At 46.0% G+C, this 23,477-nt stretch overlaps 1 protein-coding gene and 1 long non-coding RNA gene across 6 annotated transcripts in view; one reads left to right on the forward strand and one right to left on the reverse strand.

Moving 5' to 3' along the window:
• Positions 1 to 320: 320 nt before the first annotated feature.
• LOC145530042 (uncharacterized) lies at positions 321 to 9,491 on the reverse strand. Its single transcript, XR_014071431.1, has 5 exons — positions 9,117 to 9,491; positions 4,718 to 4,876; positions 3,982 to 4,033; positions 1,376 to 1,467; positions 321 to 534 (listed from the first exon to the last, which is right to left on the reverse strand). It is a non-coding gene; the product is annotated as an uncharacterized LOC145530042 (long non-coding RNA).
• A 308-nt stretch (positions 9,492 to 9,799) lies between these two features.
• The window catches only part of SERP2 (stress associated endoplasmic reticulum protein family member 2), a 28,311-nt gene continuing 14,633 nt past the window's right edge, over positions 9,800 to 23,477 (forward strand). For all 5 annotated transcript variants that reach the window (XR_014071430.1, XM_081550860.1, XM_081550861.1 and 2 more), the window contains exons 1-3: positions 9,800 to 9,905; positions 10,129 to 10,246; positions 17,914 to 17,986. Coding sequence is in view for 4 of the 5 variants with exons in the window: in XM_081550860.1 (XP_081406986.1) it covers positions 10,163 to 10,246; positions 17,914 to 17,986 (157 nt within the window). In the remaining variant the exon portion in view is untranslated. The remainder of the gene's footprint in view (positions 9,906 to 10,128; positions 10,247 to 17,913; positions 17,987 to 23,477) is intronic.

A 23,477-nucleotide genomic window follows, 5' to 3' on the forward strand; every position in this document is an offset into this window, starting at 1 on the left:
GGTGTGGGAGTGACACCATGGCTCTGGTCCAGGCGTGTATTTCCAGGTGACATGAGGGGACTGATGCTTCTAGGTGACCGGGAGGGGCTCCCTTCAAAGCTTCCTCTTCCTCTTCCCTCACCTACTTTTTCCTCATCCTAGCTCAGATTTCACTGTGATATTCAAAGGCCTTGGGGCAGCCCCTGCCTAGTACACAGTTCCACCCAGACGAATGTGGAAACCATAATGGCCCAGAGCTTTCCACATACAAAGTCACCCGGGGACGTTGTGTGATTCAAACGCTACTGTGGTTTCGGTGCAAACACTTTCATGCGAACGTCTGAGCTTTCTGCAGATGGTTTACTAATCCATACCCATATCATTGCCAATAAGCTCTTTACGAAATCCTTTTAAAGAATATTAGATGTGACAAGTTTCCAGAAGCTGGGATCCTTGGTTGAATGTGCTGACATTCAGAAAGGCCGAGAGCATTCTTCACCATCGCAAAACTCCTTTGAAGCAACTGTGTGATGACATTATTGAAAGGATTGGATTCTGAAAATATAAAAAAAATTCAACGTGACAGATAAAAATAACAACTATAATGAGGAGTGAGTGACCCGGACCAGTAAAACATGTATATTATTCTAAAGGTGATATAACTTTGAATTTAAATCAAAGGAAACTAACATTAGCAATGAAAACAGGGGCCTACTATTATCTATAGATGGTTGGGTTACAGCCTGGAGTATGAACTTGCTCTGCATATCCAACACAAGCTGACATGTATTCTGAATGAATGAAATACAAACTATATAATACAATAAATAGATATTTATTGTAATTAATATCCAAATCTCCCAAATTCTTTCTGTATTCACTATTCTTTCATTCAGTATTCACTTAATCTGTCATCAGATACCCTTTGGGGATGCCATAATGAACATCCATGGTCTGTGTCTTGAAGGAGCTCACAGTCTACTAAAAGCAATTTCTGTACAATAAGGATTGTTCATAAATATAAGTCCTTTATCTCTAAATTGCTTAGAGCTCTGTACTAGATATAAATATGTCTTGTGACAGTGAAGCGCAAAAAACCGAATGATATTATTTTTAAAACATTTAAATTTTTTGATAATTCTCTATTGCTAGGAAGGTAGCGGAGAAGGCAATGGCAACCCACTCCAGTACGCTTGCCTGGAAAATCCCATGGACAGAGGAGCCTGGTAGGCTGCAGTCCATGGGGTTGCAAAGAGTCGGACACAACTGAAGTGACTTAGCAGCAGCAGCAGGAAGGTAGACGCTAAGGAAATCCAGAAATGGTCAGGAATATTGCCCATCTATCCATTTTCTCCTCTGGTCCCTATTGTGACTCACTGACCAGGAAAGTACTAACCTTGATGAAGGAGACAACAAAGCTAATTGACTACAGAGTGGACAAATTCATGACCATGGCCTCATTCCAGCACTCACTCTCACTAGGAAAGTCTATAAAGAAACAAAAAGAAGTCATGCCACTCACCCAAGAGTGCTTGTCCAGTGCCATATAACTAAGAAAAAAATACCCTGAACCCATTCACATACATTATGGAGGAAGTATACAAATTGATACAATGTCTCTGAAGGATAATTTGATAATCTCCATACACTTTTCAACACATAACCTTTGGCCCAGTAATCACACTTCTGGGAAGTCCTCCAATAAATATATGCATGCATTTTTGCAAAAATATATAGGTAAAGCTATTCATTGATTTTTGTGGCAATAAACTGAAAACAATCTACATATCTATCAATAGGAGACTGATTAAATCAATCACGGTTTCTCCATACCTGAAATATCATGCAACCATGTTAAAAGAATGATATACACTTAGATAAAATGATGTGAATCAATCTCCATGATATATCAAGTGAAAAACAAAATACAATAAGGTACAGATTGTGTTGAATAGCCAGATACTATCTGAGATTTTTTAAAGGGGAATTAAAAGGACTTTGTAAAGAGTTTATTTAAATACATTATACATAAATAAGCATATATAATACATTAAAATGTATTAATGTACACACATTAAAATGTATCATGCATACATACTTGAATATACATAGACAAGTAGAAATTGTTTTGAACTTACTGGAGTCAAAGGTGAGAAAATCTGACTTTTCTCTATATCCCTTCAATATGGTAATGCTTGAATATTTTTAGATTTTTGAAATAATTTAAAAGACAAAACGACCGAGAAAGATTCTGTCTCTTAATGCAATGGCTCTTTGAGTTCATCTGGGCTTACAGCGGAGAAGGCAATGGCACCCCACTCCAGTGGTCTTGCCTGGAAAATCCCATGAACGGAGGAGCCTGGCGGGCTGCAGTCCATGGGGTCACTGAGTCGGACACGACTGAGCGACTACACTTTCACTTTTCACTTTCATGCCCTGGAGAAGGAAATGGCAACCCACTCCAGTACTCTTGCCTGGAGAATCCCAGGGACGGGGGAGCCTGGTGGGCTGCCGTCTATGGGGTCGCACAGAGTCGGACACGACTGACGTGACTTAGCAGCAGCAGCAGCAGCAGGGCTTACAGCGTTCAGCACTGTTTAAGAACCTCAAGTAGACTCCGAACTATGTGAGGGCAATGACCAGGCTCATTGTCTTGACCTTCCTTAGGCAAGATACTTAACTTCTATAAACCAATTTCCTCAGTGGTCTATGGAGATATTAGCAGAGGTTGACATTTACTAAGTAATGACCATGGATCTATGCTCTGCGTTTAATGTTCTTAACATGAATAATTTCATCTAATCTCAAAAGAACTCTAATAAGCATTACTGCTCTATCCCCGCTTTATCGATGAGGAGAGAGACTTACATCACTCAGCTAATAAGTGGAGGGGCCAGGATTTGTCTGTTTCCAGGATCCCCATCCTTAGAGGGCTGTGTAAGAAGTGAGAAAGCGCAGGTGAAGCAGTGAGCAACGTCTGGCCCTTGGGAAGTGCTTAGGAAATGTTAGATATTACTGACGTTGTTTCTCCCCTATCAGGAAACTCTTCCAGCCATTAAAAACATGCACCCGGCCGAACAGAAACAAGGGGGCTTTGTGCTAAACCACGGTTGAAATTTTAGCAGGGCACAGGCAGGAGTGTGATACACAGCACGGCTTGATTGTTCAAACATGTGGAAACACTTCGCATCACTGCAGCCCTGAGTGCACTGCCACGGGAGGTCATTACGGAAAATACTGGAATGGGATACTATCCCTCCCTCCTCGGATAGGATGCTTTTACTGCTATTAATAACAGCTGTGAGCAGGCAATTACAGACTGGAGATGGGTAATCACATCTTCCATTTTAAAGCTTAATCTGATCACCTGTAGGGTCAGGGAATGACAGTTATCATAATGTTTAAAGTCTGTCTTGTGCCATCACTTACGGACCAAAGATCAAGGCTTGGAGGTCTGGAACAGAGTTTATCCTTGTTCTGCAGTATGCATGCGTGTGTGTGTGTGTGTGTGTGTGTGTGCACATGTGTGATTTATTTCAGAGCATGTAGAGGCTACTCCAAATCTCTCAAACCTGCACGCTGGCTCCCACTCAAGTTTACCTGGTAAATGTTCCTTCTGAGAAAACAGGAAGCCAAGAGGGCCTTTGCTGCTTTCAACTCTGCCACAACTCCCTCTGCAATTCCAAGGCCTTTGCTCATTTGTGAAATGAGGCCAGTCTCCCAATGTTTGCTCTTTGTCTCTGCCCTACAACCTAGCGCTTTCTAAAGGCAGAAACCCTTGTATCAGTCATTGAATCCTCAGTGTCTAAAATAGTGTCTGGCACATAGTAGACACTCAATAAACATGAAACAAATGACTGAGTTTCCTTCCAGTTACAACATGATATGATTCTATAAAATCATAATTGAAGGCGTTGATTCTAACACGTGCAGCAGACAGCAATGACTGTCAGTTCTATTTTTCTCTGCCTACTGTTGACACATCATCATGAACAGTCTTACCAGAACTTAACATGTGCAAAGGAGATGATGCTGAGATTTGCCAACTTTGCCTCTTCTCCAGCAGTGTCGGAAACAGTTTGGAGGAAGAAGAAACCAAAAATATTAATTTGAAGCATCAGCGATCTGCTAGTTTTACTTATGTAGGGGGTACCTGTCACTCTCATTCAATATCAAGAACTGGCCACCACACCCGCCATCAAGATCTCTATGCCCAGGTCCCCTTGATGAGTTAGGCTGAGGGGAGGCCACTAGTTGTCATGTCTGAAAACTTCAAGTGAGATGGCCATCATTCCAGATCTGGAAAGGGAAATGACCAAGGGGGACATTCTGGGGTTTTGTCTGTTTTCGCATACATTCAGCAGGGTTTTTGGTTGTGATTGTTCTTATTTAGTTGCTAAGTCATGTCCGACTCTTTTGCTAGCCCATGGACTAGCCCATCCTCTGTCCATGGGTTCTCCAGACAAGAATACTAGAGTGGGTTGCCATTTCCTTCTCCAAGGGATCTTCCCAACTCAGGGATCAAACTTGCAACTCCTGCCTGGCAGGCAGATTCTTTGCCACTGAGCCACCTGGGAAGCCCTCTTGATTGTGAACAACACATATAAACTTTGGCCAATGGAAGCAGGAGAAGAATTTATTGTAAAGATTGCAGAATACATGAGATACCACCGTTGGGTCTACCACCACCTTAACCATCACCCTCTCCACTAGATACTGCTGGTGTCTTAGATCTCACCATCAAGGTGAAGTTGAAACTGTCCCTTTGTCCTTGCACTATCTGCTCAAGCTTTCAAGTTTCAAACAGGAGCATCGCTTGGCCAAGCTTGGTCACACATCCTACTGGGCTCCCATAGTGGGAGAGAAGGTCCTGAGAGTCACACAGTGAGGAGTCCCCCTAAAAGACACAAGGTTTGCATGTTGCTCACAGAAAAATGACAGGTGTCTAGTACATCACAGCTCAATAGAGTCACACCTGTAAGCTTTGATTATTTGTTGTTACTTAGTCACTAAGTCGAGTCTGACTCTTTTGTGACCCCATGGATTGTAGCCCACCAGGATCCTCTGTCCATGAGATTTTCCAGGCAAGAATACTGGAGTGGGTTGCCATTTCCTTCTTCAAGGTAATCTTCCTAGATCAGGGATCGAACCAGTGTCTCCTGCATTAGCAGGTGGATTCTTTACCAGTGAGCCACCAAGGAAGCTGCAGCTTTGATTGTACATCATTCATAAAGATGAGTAAAATCCAGTCTCTCTAGTCTGAAACCCAGTGCCCTACATGGGGCAGACTTAGGATTAACGGTCACAGGCTTGTGATGAATTCTTGCTCTAAAGGTTGAAAAACTTACCACCCCAAATTCAATTTTAATCAGTTAACAGCTCCCTGCTTCTTTACCCAAGGCAATTTTAGAAGGTGCAGTTGAGCACTACATACTACCGGTGTGTCATGAGATTCCTGCCACCAGCACGATTAACCCAAAGGAACTTTCTCCTCTTGATTGAGTTTCCATTCCCCTCCTCAATCCTCCCACCTCATAAAAGCAAGATGATTCCAGGCCTCACTCCTTCTTAGCACAGTGGTTACTCTTGAACCCTAAGGATGCAGCTTCAGACATTGGACCCTGCTCCCCAGCAGAAGGGCTTCTGGCATGAGCCGGCTCGATCTCTGGTATGGCAGCCTGTGGGGCTAAGGGGGCTTCCCAGTGGCTCAGTGGTAAAGAATCCGCCTACAATGCAGGGGATGCAAGAGACGTGAGTTCGAGCCCAGGGTCAGGATGATCCCCTGGAGAAGGGCCTGGCAGCCCACTTCAGTATTCTTGCCTGGAGAATCCCAGGGACAGAGGAGTCTAGCAGGTTGCAGTCCATCGGGTTGCAAAGCGTCGGACACAAACGAAGCAACCGAGCATTCATGTGGGGCTAAGGAGAGGAAGGGACAAGACCCACGGTGGGAGGGAGAACTCTCCTTAGGAAATAACGGCAATCCTCAGGACTTCCCTGGCAGTCCGGTGGTTAAGACTTCACCTTCCAATGCAGCGAGCTGTGGGTTTGATCCCTGGTGGGGCAGCTAAGATCTCATATGCCTCAGGGCCAAAAAAAAAAACAACATAAAACTGAAGCAGTATTTAACAAACTCAATAAAGACTTTTAAAATGGTCTGTATTAAAAAGTATTTAAAAAACAGTAACAGTGATCTGCTAGGTCTAATAAAGGTCTGAGACTTGTAGAGGGCAAAGAGGGGAATGGGCAGATACAGTGGAGGTCACAGTAGTAGCGGTGCTGGAGAAGACTCTTGAGAGTCCCTTGGACGGCAAGGAGATCAAACCAGTCCATCCTAAAGGAGATCAGCCCTGATTATTAATCTGAAGGACTGATGCTGAAGCTCAAATACTTTGGCCACCTGATGCGAAAAACTGACTCATTGGAAAAGACCCTGATGCTGGAAAGATTGACAGCAGTAGGAGAAGGGGGAGACAAAGGACGAGACAGTTGGACGGCATCACCGACTCGATGGACATGAGTTTGAGCAAGCTCCGGGAGCTGGTGATGGACAGGGAAGCCTGGCGTTCATGGAGTCGCAGAGTCGAACACGACTTAGTGACAGGACAACAACAACGACAAAAGCAGGAGACTGCCTCACCCCAAAGAAAGCAGTAACCCCACTGAAGCCATGAAAGGTACAGCAGCTTCAACTCCAGCAATCTATTCCATACGTATACGTGTGTCCTGCACAGGTACACAAAGATAGGGATGTTCACTAAAGCATTGTTGGCAAACACACACACATATACAAAATAACTGTAAATAACTGCTCTATACATTACTATATAACCATAAATATGGAAGACTGTGTACCTGTTAGAAAAAGAAGGGATATATAAGTAGATGTGATCATATTGCAACAAACTGAGAAAAGCAAGTGGCACAATAGTTGGCATAATACGTTTGCTTGTTTTTTAAAAGGGAATTTCTAAGTAGACTTCTATAGGAGTAAAAACAACTAGAAGGGTAACCTAGAAACAATGGGAACTAGTGGGGAGGGCAGGGAATGAGACCTTTGCTTTTCACTTTATATCCTATTTCTGTTTGAATGTTTGCTGTGAGTATACAGGCTATAGTTAAAACAAACTAACTTAAAATATTGTAAAATGAAGCATAGAAAGAAAAAAAGAATAAAATTGGTCAGTGTCAAGCAGGCACGCGTGCGTGCTTAGTCGCTCTCGTAATGTCCCACTCTTTGTGATGCTATGGACTGTAGCCCGGCCAAGCTCCTCTGTCCACGGGATTCTCCAGGAAAGACATTGGAGTGAGTTGCCATGCCCTCCTCCAGGGGATCTTCCCGACCATGGGATTGAATTCACATCTCTTGTGTTGGCACGTGGGTTCTTGACCACTAGCACCACCTGGGAAGCCCCATATCAAGCAGGAGTCACGGGTCAAAAAAACGATTGTTTTCCTAAGCAAGGCAGTACACCTGAGCCTGAGGGAAGGCAGACTTCTGACCCTGAGGAACCCTTTTCTGCTCGCAGGACCAGATGGAAAACCATCTCTGTCTGCATCTTTTCCTTCTTGTTCCCCGGAGCCAGGTCTGTGCCCAGCTCAGGCGGGGTCCTACCTTGTGTCCTCTCCAGGTACGTGGGCAAGATTGGAGGAAGGCGAGTCACGGAGAGGCTGCCCCTGGGCCTCACGCCACAGCCAGGTCCAGCAAGTGTGACTGAGGGCGAGAAGGCCTCTCACCCTTCCCCACCAAGAATCTTATTTGCAAAGCAGAAATAGAGACACACACGTAGAGAAGAGACGTGTGGATACCAAGGGGGAACCGCAAGGGGGTGGGAGGAATCGTGAGCTTGGAATTGACACATATACACCACTGATACTGTGAATAAAATAGGGAGCTAGTGAGAGCCACTCCAGTACTCTTGCCTGGAAAATCCTATGGACGGAGGAGCCTGGTGGGCTGCAGTCCATGGGTTCGCTAAGGGTCGGACACGACTGAGCGACTTCACTTTCACTTTTCACTTTCATGCATTGGAAAAGGAAATGGCAACCCACTCCAGTGTTCTTGCCTGGAGAATCCCAGGGACGGGGGAGCCTGGTGGGCTGCCATCTGTGGGGTTGCACGGAGTCGGACACGACTGAAGCGACTTAGCAGCAGCAGAGAGCCTACTCAGTGCTCAGGGAACTCTACTCAGAGCTCTGTGGTGACCTAAATGGGAAGGAAATCCAAGAGAGAGGGGATGTATGTATACGTACAGCTGATTTACTTTGCTGTATAGTAGAAATGACCACAATATCGTAAAGCAGCTATTGTTCAGTGGCTAAGTTGTGTCCAAGTCGGCGACCCCATGGACTGCAGCACGCCAGGCTTCCCTGTCCTTCACCGGAGTTTGTTCAGACTCATGTCCATGGATTCAGTGGTGCCATCCAACCATCTCATTCTCTGTTGCCCCCTTCTCCTCCTGCCTTCAATCTTCCCCAGCATCAGGGTCTTTTCCAATAACTCAGCTCTTCGCATCAGCTGGCAACTATGCTCAATAAAAATTAATTCTTTTAAAAAGAAAGAACTCAATTGTTATTAAAAGCGCAGCATTAGGGTTGGGCCTACTTGGTTTGTGGTCGTGTAATAATGGTGGTGGTGGGTAATGGTTAAGCCAATGGAAACTAGTTTGGAAACTTAACTCATCTTCAGAGTAGAAAAAGAATGACCAGACTTTATTAATGATGCTAGATAACTTCTGGCTTCTTCCCAAAGCAGCCCCTAAACAGTCCATATTACCGTTTGATTGACAAGAAGTGGGGAGGGGCCTGAGGCTGAGCTCAGCCGAGGAGCCCTCTGCCAGTTACAAGGGCACAAAGGGCCCCCAAAAGAGAGAAGGAGCCTTCCCTCACCTCCCCTGGACACAGGGGAACCTCACTCCATAGAACCCAGCGGAAACCCAGTCACAGATGCCCCAAAGGGAAGGACCGGGGTGCACGAGGCAAAGCTGGTCTAACTCTTCTTCCCACCACTTCCAGGCTGAGGTTTCCCCTCTTCTGGTCTTCTAGGGGCTACCTCCAATCCATCCAGCACGTGGGAAAGTGAAGGACTGGACCCCTCTCCCCCTCTGTCCCCACACTAGACAGTCTGTAGGGCCCGGTACCAGTGGTTGTGGGTCAGGAACGTTCCATTTGTACCCTTGAATCGCAGGGAAGCTCCCAGTTCAGATGCCCCTGGACCGGGGGTAGGGAGGTTGGCGAGGGGATTCTCTAGAGGAGATCCAAGTTGCCCCGGGTGGACCAAGTTACCCACGTCCGGGCGGTGACCACCAAACTCCGCCTGGGCAGCAAGCCTAAGCCTTTCCTCCACGTTCCACTCAGATGCGGCGCTGTCCGTCTTCCGAGTAACCCGGTAACCGCCCAGGCAGGAAGGCCTCTCTCCGCTCCATCCTCACACCCCCTTCTCCCCATCCATCCCCCGGGAAGATCCGGTCCATTCTGAAGCACTTCGAAAAGCTCCTGCGGCGCCCTTCCCTGCGCAAGCCCTTCCCCAGACCCCCGAAGGGGAGGCTCCTTCCCACGGTCCCCCAAAAGCGCGGGCCTAGCCCCGTCCTCCCTCGTTCAACTTGTCTTTTGAGGACCGCGGGCCGCCGCCTCCAGCACTGCCCTCGGCCAGCGGGCCGCGGTGCCGGGGAGACTGCGCGACCCCGGCTCGAAGCGCAGCAGCCCCAACCCCTTCCCCGGGGCCTCGGTGGGTCCCGGGCTGGGGAGACCCGCCCGCTGTGAGCGCACAAAAGCCCGCGGCCGCCGGAACCCTGGGCCTCGCCGCGTTCGGCCGCTAGATCCCGATTCCCCCGGGGGCCCCCAACCGGAGCCGCTCGGCGCGCTGCGCTCCGGCCGCCGGGTGCGCAGAGGACGCGCCGCAGCGCCCGCCTCGGGGCTGCGCTGGTTAGGTAGCTGGGGGGACCGGAAGGATGGCGAGGAAGTAGGAGAGGGTTTCCTGAGATGAAAGATTACTTCCGTCCGGGCTCTGGCCTCTCTCTGGAGCCAGCTCGTTGGGGGTTGGGGAGCGGGGTGCCCGGGGCTCGGGGGCCGCGCCTTGCCACCTGCAGCGCCCGGGGCGGGCGGGACGAGCTCGGCCTGGTCGGGGGCCTCACGCGGGGGGCATCCTTGCAGGTGGGAGTCGAGAGCGTTTCCTGGCGCCCGAGCCATGGTGGCCAAACAGCGGATCCGGATGGCCAACGAGAAGCACAGCAAAAACATCACCCAGAGGGGGAACGTAGCCAAAACCTTGGTAAGGCGGGGGCGGCGTGGACCGGGCTGCGCGGGGCCGGGCCGGGGCGGGGCGGGCGTAGGGCCGCGGGCGCAGGGCTGCCCCCAGCCTCCTCCGCGCCCCGGGCCGCCCCTCCCGCGGGGTCCGGCACCCGGGGGCGCTGAGGAATGGGCTTCCCCACGGCCGGGGCGCGGACTTGGGCTCTCGTGGGCGGAGAGGGCCCTGGTTGGCCGTGGCCCCTCTGGGAGCGGCTGCCACGGAGGCGCAGAAGGGCCTCCCCAGGAGAGAACTGAGTCTTTGTCTCTGGGAAAGACCAAAGTCACATCCTTAAGGGAAGAGTTAAACCCACTGCTTGACGCAAGGGACAGGAACCTAGTAGGTGCGAGATCGTTTGCTGAAGGAATGAATGAATGAGTAAAGGGAGGCCGTTTTCCATCTCTCCCTCCTAGGCTTCAGTCCTGCCCGCTCTCCCCGACAAACACACCCTGATAAGGTTTTCTTTCCTGCCTTTTGTAATGCTCTCCTTGTATACATTGGGAATTCAAAGTGCGGTTCAACCTGTATTTCCTTCCATCTTCCTTCTTTGCCTTTTCTCCAGGGGCTTATAGGCCAAATTCTAAAAGCAACATTCCTCTTATTCATTCTGTGAATTCAGGTTCATCTTGATAATATCTTGCAGAATTTTAGAGACTAGCTTATTGCCAGGCATTCTACGCCTCCAAGACTTTAGATTAAAGCTTTATAACAATGTTTAAGTAAAATCTGTGCCTTATGCACAGGGGTGTGTGTGTGTGTATGTGTGTGTGTGTGTGGTGTTCGTTTGTTTTCAGTAAAGCAAATGATCTGCAGCAGAAATTGCCAGGCCTGTATTTCTGGACATTCAGTGGCAGGCCTCAGATGAGTTGTTGGGTAGTGTTTGTCTCCAAGTGCGTGAGCAAAGACACTTGGAATCTATCAATATTGTCTCAGACACTTCAGTGGAAGTTTAGTTGAAGCTTGGAGTTTGGCTGGAAGAGTCTGCTGACTTGATGAGGCAATTGCTTTTAGCCAAAGACACAATGCTGGTTTGATTCACTGAGCAAAAAGCTAGATTTGCAATCACTAGACCAGAATTCTTGCAGAATCAAGCAGTACTATGTCAGAGAAGCCTTAGAATCAAAGCTGGATCTTTATACACAGCTACAGGCTTAAGTAGGCTTCCCTGGTGGCTTAGACAGTCAAGAATTCACCCGCAATGCGGGAGATCTGGGTTCGGTCCCTGGGTTGGGAAGATCCCCTGGAGAAGGGCATGACAACCCACTCCAGTATTCTTGCCTGGAGAATCCCCATGGAGAGAGGAGCCTGGCGGGCTACAAATCCGTGGGGTTGAAAAGAGTCAGACACGACTGAAGTGACTAAGCACAGCACAGCTATAGGCTTAAGTTGTTCTGGAAATTCTCTCATTTGGGAGCTAGATCATTTAGTTGTTGTTGGGCAGCAAAATGGCAACATGCCATTGAATTGGAACTATTTTTCACATAGATCTGTGGTTTTCCTATTTTTACTCAGAAAAAAAAATCTTACTGTCCAAATTGATGCTGAAAAACAATTTTTAAGGAAATTGAAGCATTCGGGGTTTATATCCCTAGAAGATCAAGTCTTCCCAGGATATCATGCTGCTGCTGCTAAGTCACTTCAGTCGTGTCCGACTCTGTGTGACCCCATAGACGGCAGCCCACCAGGCTCCGCCGTCCCTGGGATTCTCCAGGCAAGAATACTGTAGTGGGTTGCCATTTCCTTCTCCAGTGCATGAAAGGGAAAAGTGAAAGTGAAGTCACTCAGTCGTGTCCAACTCTTAGCGACCCCATGGACTGTAGCCTACCAGGCTCCTCCAGGATATCATACAGGCTGCTAATTTACTGAAAATTTCTAGCTGTGTGGTTCTTTTTAATGACCTAAAAAAAATCAGACTTCACTTGTTAATTCTCTCCAGTTGACAACTTATCTGACTGCAAAAGTAACAACAAAACAGAAACTTTTTTGCAGAGCTGTGTTATCCATTTGTAGTTGTTAGGTCACTCAGTCAGGTCCACTCTTTCGCAACCCCATGGACTGTAGCCCCCCCCAGGCTCCTCTGTCCATGGGACTTCCCAGGCAAGAATACTAGAGTGGGTAGCTATTCTCTTCTCCAGGGGATCTTCCTGACCCAGGGATCAAACCCATGTCTCCTTTATTGGCAGGCGGATTCTTTACCACTGAGCCACCATGGAAGTCTGTGTTATCTGTTAGGCTTGGTAAAGTCAGCATCTGCCACCTTGAGCTTTTCAAGACTACTTGAAAACATTTGGGACCTGAAAAAAAAATGATTGTCTCCAAAGTAAGAAAAGACAATGAAACAGTTGGAGAAAAAACTGTTTAAATATCTAAGAAATGTAGTCAACTTGACTGCTGCTGCTGCTAAGTCGCTTCAGTCGTGTCCGACTCTGTGTGACCCCATAGACGGCAGCCCACCAGGCTCCGCCGTCCCTGGGATTCTCCAGGCAAGAATAATGTAGTGGGTTGCCATTTCCTTCTTCAGTGCATGAAAGGGAAAAGTGAAAGTGAAGTTGCTCAGTCGTGTCCGACTCTTAGCGACCCCATGGACTGCAGCCCACCAGGCTCCTCCGTCCATGGGATTGTCCAGGCAAGAGTACTGGAGTGGGGTGCCATGTTTAAATATCTAAGAAATGTAGTCAACTTGACTGCAATTCAACTGAATTCAACTTTCATTCTTTTCAAATAATGTTTAATGTGCTATATGAGTAGATTTTTAATAGGTTCTGATATACCATGGAGTGGGCCCTTCAAAAGTGCCTGGCACCTCCGAGGGTATTTAAATGGTCCTACTAACTTTGTAATGAAAGATTTCCAAACCAAGCCACAATGTATGTTTATTTTTCCTTGGTTAGAAAGGCTTTTTTGGTTAACTTTATTGTACCTAGATCAGCATCCAAAAAGAAAAATGAAATTCTCTTTCAAAAAAACAAAACAAAACGAAACACTCTAACTCCTAAATCTCATTTTCCTAATTACAGATCAAACATGATTATACTTAGGGCTTCCCTGGTGGCTCAGACGGTAAAGCGTCTGCCTGCAATGTGGGAGACCCGGGTTCAATCCCTGGGTCGGGAAGATCCCCTGGAGAAGGAAATGGCAACCCACTCCAGTACTCTTGCCTGAAAAATTCCATGGACTGAGGAGCCTGGTAGGCTACAGTCCATGGGGTTGCAATAGAGTCGGACACGACTGAGCAACTTCACTTTCACTTTTTCACATGATTATGCTTAGAAAGAAGTGACTTATAAGGGGTAACTTGTTCAGAATGAAATGCAGACACAAGAACAGATTCTAAAGGAAAATCCAGAGTAGTCATTTAGAAATAAACTCCTTTAATTGTATGCAGATATTTCATTATTGGTGTACAGCTATGGAGTGAATCAATATTGTTCTCCCAGATAACAGAGTAATGGGATGATCATTTCATAATTATACAGTAGTAACTTCTCCAGAATAAAGGGGCAATTTACATTTCAGAGTTCTCCTGCTGGTATCTTATCACAGGGAAATACATCCTCCAACAAACTGAAAGTGTTAGTCTCTCAGTCCTGTCTAACTCTTGCAACCCCACAGACTGTACCCCGCCAGGCTCCTCTGTCCATGGGATTCTCCAGGCAAGAATACTGGAGTGGATTGCCATTTCCTCCTCCAGGGGATCTTCCCGACCCAGTGATTGAACCCGGGTCTCCTGCATTGCAGGCAAATTTTTTACTGTCTAAGCCTCCAGGGAGGCCCATTTTGGGGCCCAGGGACTGTCAAACTCTTGCTGGAAATGAACCATGTCATTTGCACGATTCTACTGCTTTAAAAAAAAAAAAAAAAAAAAACCCTTTCCCAGCAATAGATTCAGGCTTAGGTGAATTGTCTCAACAGATTTGGGCTGGGCAGTGTTTCCCAAAATGAGGTAACTCAAAGCTCTCAGAAAAGGATATATTGGGATAGAGGTTTTTTTTTTTTTTTTCTGTGCTGCAAGTCATGTGGGATCCTAGTTCCCCTACCAGGGATCGAACCCATGTCCCTTGCACTGGCAGCATGGAGTCTTAACAGCTGGACCACCGGGAATTCAAATCTAGAAAAACGGTATAGATGAACTTATTTGCAAAGCAGAAATAGAAACACAGATATAGAGAACAAATGTATGGATACCAAGGGAGGAGGGGGGGAATGGGATGGATTTGGAAATTGGAATTGATATATACACACTACTATGGGCTTCCCTGGTGGCTCAGACAATAAAGAATCCACCTGCAATGCAGGAGACCTGAGTTTGATTCTTGGGTCGGGAAGATCCACTGGAGGAGGGAATGGCTACCACTCCAGTATTCTTGCCTGGGAAATCCCATAGACAGAGGAGCCTGGTGGGCTTCGGTCTATGGGGTTGCAAGAGTCAGATGCTACTGAGAGAACTAATATTTTCACTTTCAGCCATAAAATAGATAACTAATGAGAACAGGCTTACAACATAGGGAACTGGGAAGGAAATCCAAGGAAGAGGGTATACACACACACACACACACACACACACACACACACACACACACACACACACACACACGGCTGATTGACTTTGCTGTACAGCAGAAACTAATACATTGTAAAGCAACTGTACTCCAATTAAAAATATATATATATATATAGAGAGAGAGGTATTATGACCAACCAAGTTGTTCTTGAGCTCTGAAAGTCCCCAAGTACTATTGATTCACTGTGAAATATCATTAAAAAGATTTCTGTGTTATATACTTCAAGCTCTGCATCTTGATAATTTGAGTGGAGTTTCTGCAAAGGAAAAATAAAGGACTCCATTTGGTATCTGCCCTAGACCAATAATCCCATTTACAGGCTCCTGAATTCACTTGTTGACTTTGCTGGAGATAGAACTAAATGGATTTTTTTTAATATAGCATTAATGGGATGACAGCAACAGAATTTGTTTCTGGTCAACTGGGACAAATGATTAGGAAGTTCGTGAATGGGGGAGGGGTAAATGTTATACTCTGTTCAAATAACTATTTATTTGCTCTCATCTTGACTTAGTCTTAAGTGCCAAAGAATGACACAGTGAAAATGCTGATTAAAGAGTTATTCTGTGCGATTATTTGACTGATTTTGTCCTCGTTCTAGTCAAAAGAAACCATCTATCCCCTTTCAGTGTGATTTGCCATCATACAAGTGTTGGTAGATACAAGTTTCTCAAAGTCAGAGAAGTGAGTTGTTTTAATCCTTAGTCAGATTCTATCTGCCCCGACACTAATTTATACTTCTCTAGTAAGAGAAATGCTGGAATAACACTATCACCAATGTGGAAGAATTAGTAAAAGAGTCAATATCTTTTCTAGATCCTTCTTTACTCTAGGTGACCTACAAAGTAGTGACAGTGAAAGTGTCAGTTGCTCAGTCATGTCCAACTCTTTGCAACTCTATGGTCTGTAGCCTGCCAGGCTCCTCTGTCCATGGGATTTCCCAGGCAAGAATACTAGAATGGGTAGCCATTCCCTTCTCCAAGGGATCTTCCTGACCCAGGGATTGAACCTGGGTGTCCTGCATTGCAGGTGGATTCTATACCCCATCTGAGCCACCAGGGAAGCCCCTAGGTGACCTAAGACATCATATTTAGCGAAACTTGCATGCTTATTCATTCTTTGATGAACATTTATCAAGCATGTACTATATTTAAGTTCTGGATCAGGCATTGGTATGCCCTGATGCATAAAAGAGACGCAGTGCCTACCCTTGTGGGGTTTACAGTCTAGTGGAGAGACAGACATTAAACACAGCATCACAAGAATAAACATCGTGATACAAATCATGCTAAGTGCTATCTAGAAAAAGTACTTGGTGATATAAGTGCCAAGTGAGCTCAACAGAAGTAGAAGAGAGAAGGTTCTCGAAGAATGGAACAAATAAGCTGAGAACCAGAGACTTGTTGCCTTATCTATGATAAAATAAGTTTGTTTTTTTTTAACCTATGTTGACTACAGCCTATTTTTGGCTCATGCCAATGAGGAAATATTTAGTGAGTTCTTTCTTTTTTTCACTCTACCCTCTCCCTTAGCATTTGAGAAATTCTCCACTTTCAGATGCCTCTCTCAGAAAATATTGGTTTTCCATTGATTGATTGGATTGTAAGGACCAAGCCCTACCAGCACACAGACCCAGAGGGCTTGCAGAGGGACTTCCTGTTCTTTGGGTTTGAGATGAGCAAGATGTTTGCAGGACTGATCTGTGTGGGGACCACAGACCCCTTGTGCTTCCTAGAGAAGTAGAGATTTCTCCAAAGAGTCAGCTCCACTAAGAATTAGGAGGTTTATTATAAAATGCTGCTCCTCTCACCTCCATATGTGGTTGCTGTCTACTGTTCCCTGGATTTACACTGCAGTGACTTCCCAGGTTTTTAGCACTTAAAATTTTTTTCTTTTTTAAACCATCATTTTTTATTTTTTAAAGAGTTCTCTTTATTTTTTTGGCCACACCATGAGACACATGGGACCTTAATTCCCCGACCAGGAGTAGAACCTGTGCTTCCCAGGTGGCGCAGTGGTAAAGAATCCACCTGCCAATGCAGGAGACACAGGAGACCTAGGTTCCATCCTTGGGTTGGGAAGATCCCCTGGAGAAGGAAATGGCAACCCACTGCAGTATTCTTACCTGGAAAATTCCATGGACAGAGGAGCCTGGTGTCTACAGTCCATAGGGTCGCAAAGAGTCAGACATGACTGAGCTTATAAGCACCCATGCATTGAAAGGTAGAGTCTTACCCACTTGATCTCGGGGGAAGTCCTGGCACTTGGAAAGCTTTGAGAAAATGGCTGTGCTTTGTGACCCAGCTTGGAAGTCACAGATGCGGGAATTCAAGGGGAGTCTGTTGGAGGAAAAACCCCTAGCTCTATAATGAGGCAAATCTAAACTTGAATCCCAGCTCTTGCTGAAGTTAACAAAGCATGAGCCTCAGTTTCTCAGCTACAGAAGGGGGATGATAAGACTGACCTCGTGTGGAGTTGTGAGCACTGGAAATGGTGAATATCGGCTGCTTCCTAGAGTGCCTGGTATGAAGTGTGCTTTCAGCCAACAGAAACAATTATTAGTAATGGCATCTTTTGGCTCCCAAATCCCTGTATTGATTTATGTATTATACCTCATCTGTCTCCAGAATATTTAAGAACCACCAAGTTCATTGAGTTACAGGGATGTAAATAAGGTTGTTGATGAGTTTTTCCAAACCAGTCTTGATCCTTTAAATTGACTTTGTTCATCTAGATCTCTGGTGGCTCAGACAGTAAAGAATCTGCCCACAGTATGGGCAGCGCAGGTTCAATCCCTGGGTCTGGAAGATCCCCTGGAGAAGGCAATGGCTACCCACCCCAGTATTCTTGCCTGGAGAATCCCATGGACAGAGGAGCCTGGCTGGCTACATTCCACAGGGTCACAAAAGAGTCAGACAACGACAGAGTGACTAACACTTTCACTTTCATCTAGATCTGCCCACTGGCATTAAGACTGGATCTGCCTCGTTCACAGATGGGTCCCCAGCCCGTAGGACGGTGTCTAGCTGTACTCAATAAATGCTTCTTGAATGAATGAACCTCGTCTTACTTTCTCCCGCTCACTTTCAGAGGCCACAAGAAGAGAAATACCCTGTGGGACCATGGCTGTTGGCACTGTTCGTTTTTGTTGTCTGCGGCTCAGGTATGGGTTTCTCACTGTCCTTACTATCCCATGGTCTCCTCTGTCCCATAAAAACACATGTTTTATCCACAAGGTAAATATGCCAAAAATATATTGGTCTGGGATTCAAGTTTATCGCTGCCTGAAGCCTTCCTCTTAATGGGTTTTGATTTCGTTTTCATTCCAGCAAACCAAATAGGAATAGAGACAGAACTGATATGTTATCAAATCATAATCATAAAGTGATTACACTGAGCAATTAAATTGGCTGGCTACACTTCAGAGTTCAGTTAAAGCTTTCTCTGAAGACCTGACCTAAAAAAAGGGCATTTGGAACAGAAAGTGGAGCACCTATCTGCCTGCGATAAATTCCCGTTCCAGAAAGAGGGAGAGGCCTTACGCCTTAAGAGGAGCTCTGCAGAGATGCTAGGGAGGACGGAACCTTGGACCGGAGCCTCGCGGTACAATCACCCGACGCTGGAAGGTGGCAAGTTCAGAGAACTGTATTTATGCTACATTCGAACACATGCCTTCCCTGGTGGCTCAGTGGTAAAGAATCTGCCTGCAGTGCAGGAGACCCAGGTTCAGTCCTTGGGTGGGGAAGATCCTCTGGAGGAGAAAATGACAACTCACTCCAGTATTCTTGCCTGGGAGATCCCATGGACAGAGGAACCTGGTGGGCTAGTCTATGGGATTGCAAAGAATTAGACACAGCTGTGCAAGCATGCACGCATAAAGCTTCGTGAACATTTCTATCATAATTTCATCGTTGGTTATAAGCCAGTTTTCTACAGAGTAGCCAGAAAGTCTGGAAGCATAGAAGAACATCTATAATAAATGGCTTACTGATATTATGTGATAATGTACCATACAGTTAGTGACATTACATGATATATTCAGTGTGTTGCCCTGAATTAGCAATGCATAGTTCAGAGCACTAGTGAAAAATTGTAATGAATACGGTGCACCAATGTAGCATATCCCTCAGTGTGTATACAGTCATCTGTGACACGTTGCCTCACATGATCTGCCTCTGATTTTCTCCCCAAAGCAAAACAAACCAAAAAAAGAAAAAGCACATGCTATTAGCATGCCACAGAAAAATCAAGAAGAAAAATCCATCTATATAAAAACTTAGCTATGTTTTCAGGTTTTATAGTCAACCATAGATTGAACCTTGAGCCTTTTATCTAATTATCTTTCTCTCCCAGTTTTATGGTTTCTTGAAAATACATTATTCCTCCAAGTCACTGATAAAAGTCTAGCCTTGGAGAATCCCACAGAACGTGATTAGAGACAAATCCCCTCAGGTTGATTTTGAACCTCTCAGCAAAACTCCTGCAAGCAGTCCCGGTGTCTTGAGGGTCCCCAGTGTGCCTGGCACTGGGCAGGCTCTGGAAATAGAAACTCCTCCAGGAGGCAGCAGGCAGATAAGGAAGCTGTCCGTTGTAGCCCAGGGGATGAGCACTGTGATAGCAGAGTGCCCAGAGGGCTTGGCAAGCGAGGATAAGGGACTGAGTCCCTTCGGGCTGCTTCAGCAAAACACCGTAGACTGGGTGGCTTAGAAAGGGCAAAAAATTATTGTTCATGGTTCAGGAGCCTGGAAGTCAGAATAGGGTACTAACATAGTCAGGTGAGGGCCCTGTATCCTCACCTGAGGCTTGGGAGCTCAGTGGGGTCTCCTTTATAAGAGCACTGATCCCATTTGTGGGGCTTCCCTGTGGCTCAGCAATAAGAACCCACCTGCCAAAGCCGGAGACCCGGGTTCCAATCTCTAGGTCAGGTAGATCCCCTGGAGGAGGAAAATGGCAACCCACTCCAGTATTCTTGCCTGGGAAATCCCAAGGACAGAGGAGCCTGGAGGGCTGCAGTTCATGGAGGTACTCAATGAAACAACAAATCCCATTTATAAGACCTCCACCCTCAGGACCTAAGCACTTCCCAAATCCCTGCCTTCTACCACCATCACACTGGGTACTAGGATTCCAACATGGGAATCAGATTGTGTAGCAAGGCTTGTAAATCATACTGAGCAGAAGAGAAATTTTCCCAGAGGAGCTGCCATTTGAGCTGAGTTTTGAAGGACAAACAGCCAGACAAAGGGAAGGTTATTCCGCATGAGGGAGCACTGTGTGACAAAGGCTTGGAGGCCTGAGATAATACCCCAGGCTCAAGAACGGCCGAAGCCCCGTCACAGGGATCTCTGAGCTTTGGTCATCATACAGCCTGTGTTAGGAACTAAAAAGATACAGAGCTGAGTTTTTTTTGTTTTTTTGGGTTTTTTTTGCTTTTTTTGCTTCAAGGTACACAGTAACTGGAGCCCTTTCCAGCCTGTGCCCTTAGGTAGCATATCGGGGAGTGTTGGTGCTTAGTTGCTCAGTCATGCCTGACTCTTGCGACTCCATGGACTGTAGCCCACCAGGCTCCTCTGTCCATGGGATTCTCTAGGCAAGAATACTGGAGTAGGTTGCCATGCCCTCCTCCAGGGAATCTTTCTGACCCAGGGATTGAACCCAGGTCTCCTGCACTGCAGGCCGATTCTTTACATGATGAGCCATCAGGGAAGCCCATAATAAGGGAGAGGGCAAGCCAATAGTCTGGCTTATTTTTCTCCAACCTGTGCTGGTTTTCAATACCCATCCTTTTCAAAGGGATTAAAAACCTTCTTTAAACTACATCTTAGTTCAAATTTTGCCAGGCTTATTGGTTCACATAATAGGAACTGTATCTCTCCCTCCTGCATGAGTACATTGGGACATTTGCTGGCAATAATCTTTTGGAAACTTCCCAGTCTCCATTAGTTTCTTCAGGGATCAAGTATATTGTCTGTGCTGTCCTATCTGTTGGTTTGTCCAGGGGCCTGAAATGGGAGCCTGTAGGGCCTGGAGATTTGGACTTAAAATGGTTAAGAGGACATACCACTCATGGCATGCCACATCCCCTGCCCGCATGCCCGGGGCTCTTCTAAGGATGCCTCTTTATTTTTATTTTTTAAAATACTTTGGCCATGCCACATGGTATGCCAGATCTTAGTTCCCCGGCCAGGGATCAAACCTGTGCCCCACGCATTCAAAGCACTGAATCTTAACCACTGGACTGCCAGGGAAGTTCTATAAGGATGCTTCTTTACCTCTTCCTAGTTAAGACCACTAGCTTGTATGGAAAGGCTAGATAGCAAACAGGGAGTTGGGTCATCTTAACTTTGTTCTCTGTTAACAGGCTGTTGTGATCCAAGCAGAGAACCTCATCCCTTTTTTAATCATAGCTAAAAATAATGTCCCTTTTAAAATTTTCTTTCCTTTTCAAATTTCTTTTGCCAACTTCAGCTTTTATTTTTTCGCAAGCTTCATTTCAGGCCTCAGCACCGTTCTCACAGAAATGTTTCACTCTTCTCGGCTCGTCCCTGGTACTGTGCCGTCCCTTCTATCTCTGTCTGTGTCCTTTTCTAAACCAAACATGTCATGAGAAACACAATAGCTCCTTTGGCTCCGTCCCTGTTGCCATCTCTCTGGAATTAGTCACGATTCAGTTCCTCTTGCAGCTCCTACTTTCCCCCCAAGCCCTCCCTTTCTAGAGTTACAGGCCATAGGCTCCTACCTGTCTTTTTTCTCCTTGGGTTTATTAAAGTAGAGTTATTTTACAGCGTTGTGTTAATTTCTGCCTTACAGCTAAGCGCTTCAGTGATCTACCTACGTTTTCTCTACGTTTAAAAGAATTCGAGGGAGGGGACATATGTATACCTATGGCTGATTCATGTTGATGTACGGCAGAAACCATCACAACATTGTAAAGTAATTATCCTCCAATGGAAAATAAAATAAAATTAAAAAAAAATGCAGTTTCCTCAAATCTAGCCCTTCCTTCTATCAGTTCCTTTGCTTTACGTCATGAGCCTTCTCAGTGCCGGGATGACTGAAGCCCCTTATCACTGCTCTCTCTCGCCTCTGTTCAGTTTTGTGAAAGCGAAAGGGTTAGTCGCTCAGTCATGTCTGACTCTTTGCGACCCCATGAACTGTAGCCCACCAGACTCCTCTGTCCACGGGGATTGTCCAGGCAAGAATAAAGGAGTGGGTTGCTATGCCCTCCTCCAGGGGATCTTCCCAACCCAGGGGTCGAACTCGGGTCTCCTGCATCGTAGGCAGGTACTTCACCATCTTTACCATACTTTACCATTGTACCACAACGTAATCAAGACCCATCACATCCCACGTCCTGCTGTCCATCTGTGACGTGCGCAGCAGCCCTCTCAGCCTCGCCTTGCCTGTCATGCTCACACAAGATGCACTGTAGTTTCCAGTGGGATTTCCATACCTCTGCAGACAGGCTGCTTCCTGTCCCTGTCCAGCAGGTCCCTTTCCTGTGAACAGGATATACCGAAGGCCAACCTTAAGTTCCTTTTCACCAAGTCCTGGGGATATTGAGGAGGTCATTTGCTCCCTCTGAGTTCATATAATTAGTTATTCATATTTTGTAAATTTTTTTTTTGGCCGCGCAGGCTCTTCATTGCAGGGCACAGGCCTCTCTAGTTGTGGCAAGAGGACTCAGTAGTTGTGCGGGCTTAGTTGCCCCAAGGCATGTGGGCTCCTAGTTCCCTAACCAGGTATCCAACCCGAGTCCCCTACATTAGAAGGCAAATTCTTAACCACTGGACCACCAGGGAAGTCCCTAGATTTTTATACAGAGAGGAAAAGTATGATCTGATTCTCTTGCTTTCATTACCTTTCTCTGTTAATCAACTTTTCTGATTGATGGTTGGGCAAAGGGCTCTTTGTAGGAATAGTGTCACATGGAAAACAAACTTATGGCTACCGAAGGGGGATGGGGAGGGGGAAGGGATAAGTTAAGAATTGGGGATTAACAGATATTACTATACATAGAAGATAAACAACAAAGACCTATCATATAGCACAGGGAACTATATTCAACATCTTTGTAATAACATATAGTGGAAAAGAATCTGAAAAAGAATATATATATATATATATATATATATATATATGTTTGTATCACTGAATCACTTTGCTATATGGCAGCCCACTCCAATATTCTTGCCTGGAGAATCCCATGGACAGAGGAGCCTGGTGGGCTATAGTCCATAGGGTCGCCAAGAGTCAGACAGGACTGAAGTGACTTACATACACACACATATATGTTTGTATCACTGAATCACTTTGCTGTACACCTGAAACATTGTAAATCAACTGTACTTCAATTTTAAAAGTCACAGAAATACTGTCAGTGTACCAGGATAAATAAATACTCAGTTCAGGCACGTCATAAGCAATGCATGTTTTATCTGTTTTCCTAGTATCTTCTGGGAAAGAATGAAGACTGGTAAAAAATGTTGACACTTAAGTAAATGCTCACTTGCCAGTCACCTTCCTCCATTTTCTGTGGGAAAACAAGTTAACAAACCTCCAAGAGGTTCCGGGACCCCTCATCCGGGGGAGTGACATGGCACAACACACTCTTGACCCCTCCCTTCTCAGCTTCTTTCCTGTGGCCTTCCTCA

The sequence above is a fragment of the Giraffa tippelskirchi genome, chromosome 12 (genome assembly GCF_054371585.1).
Source record: "Giraffa tippelskirchi isolate mGirTip1 chromosome 12, T2T-mGirTip1v1.2.pri, whole genome shotgun sequence".
In the NCBI taxonomy this organism is placed as follows: Eukaryota; Metazoa; Chordata; class Mammalia; order Artiodactyla; family Giraffidae; genus Giraffa; species Giraffa tippelskirchi.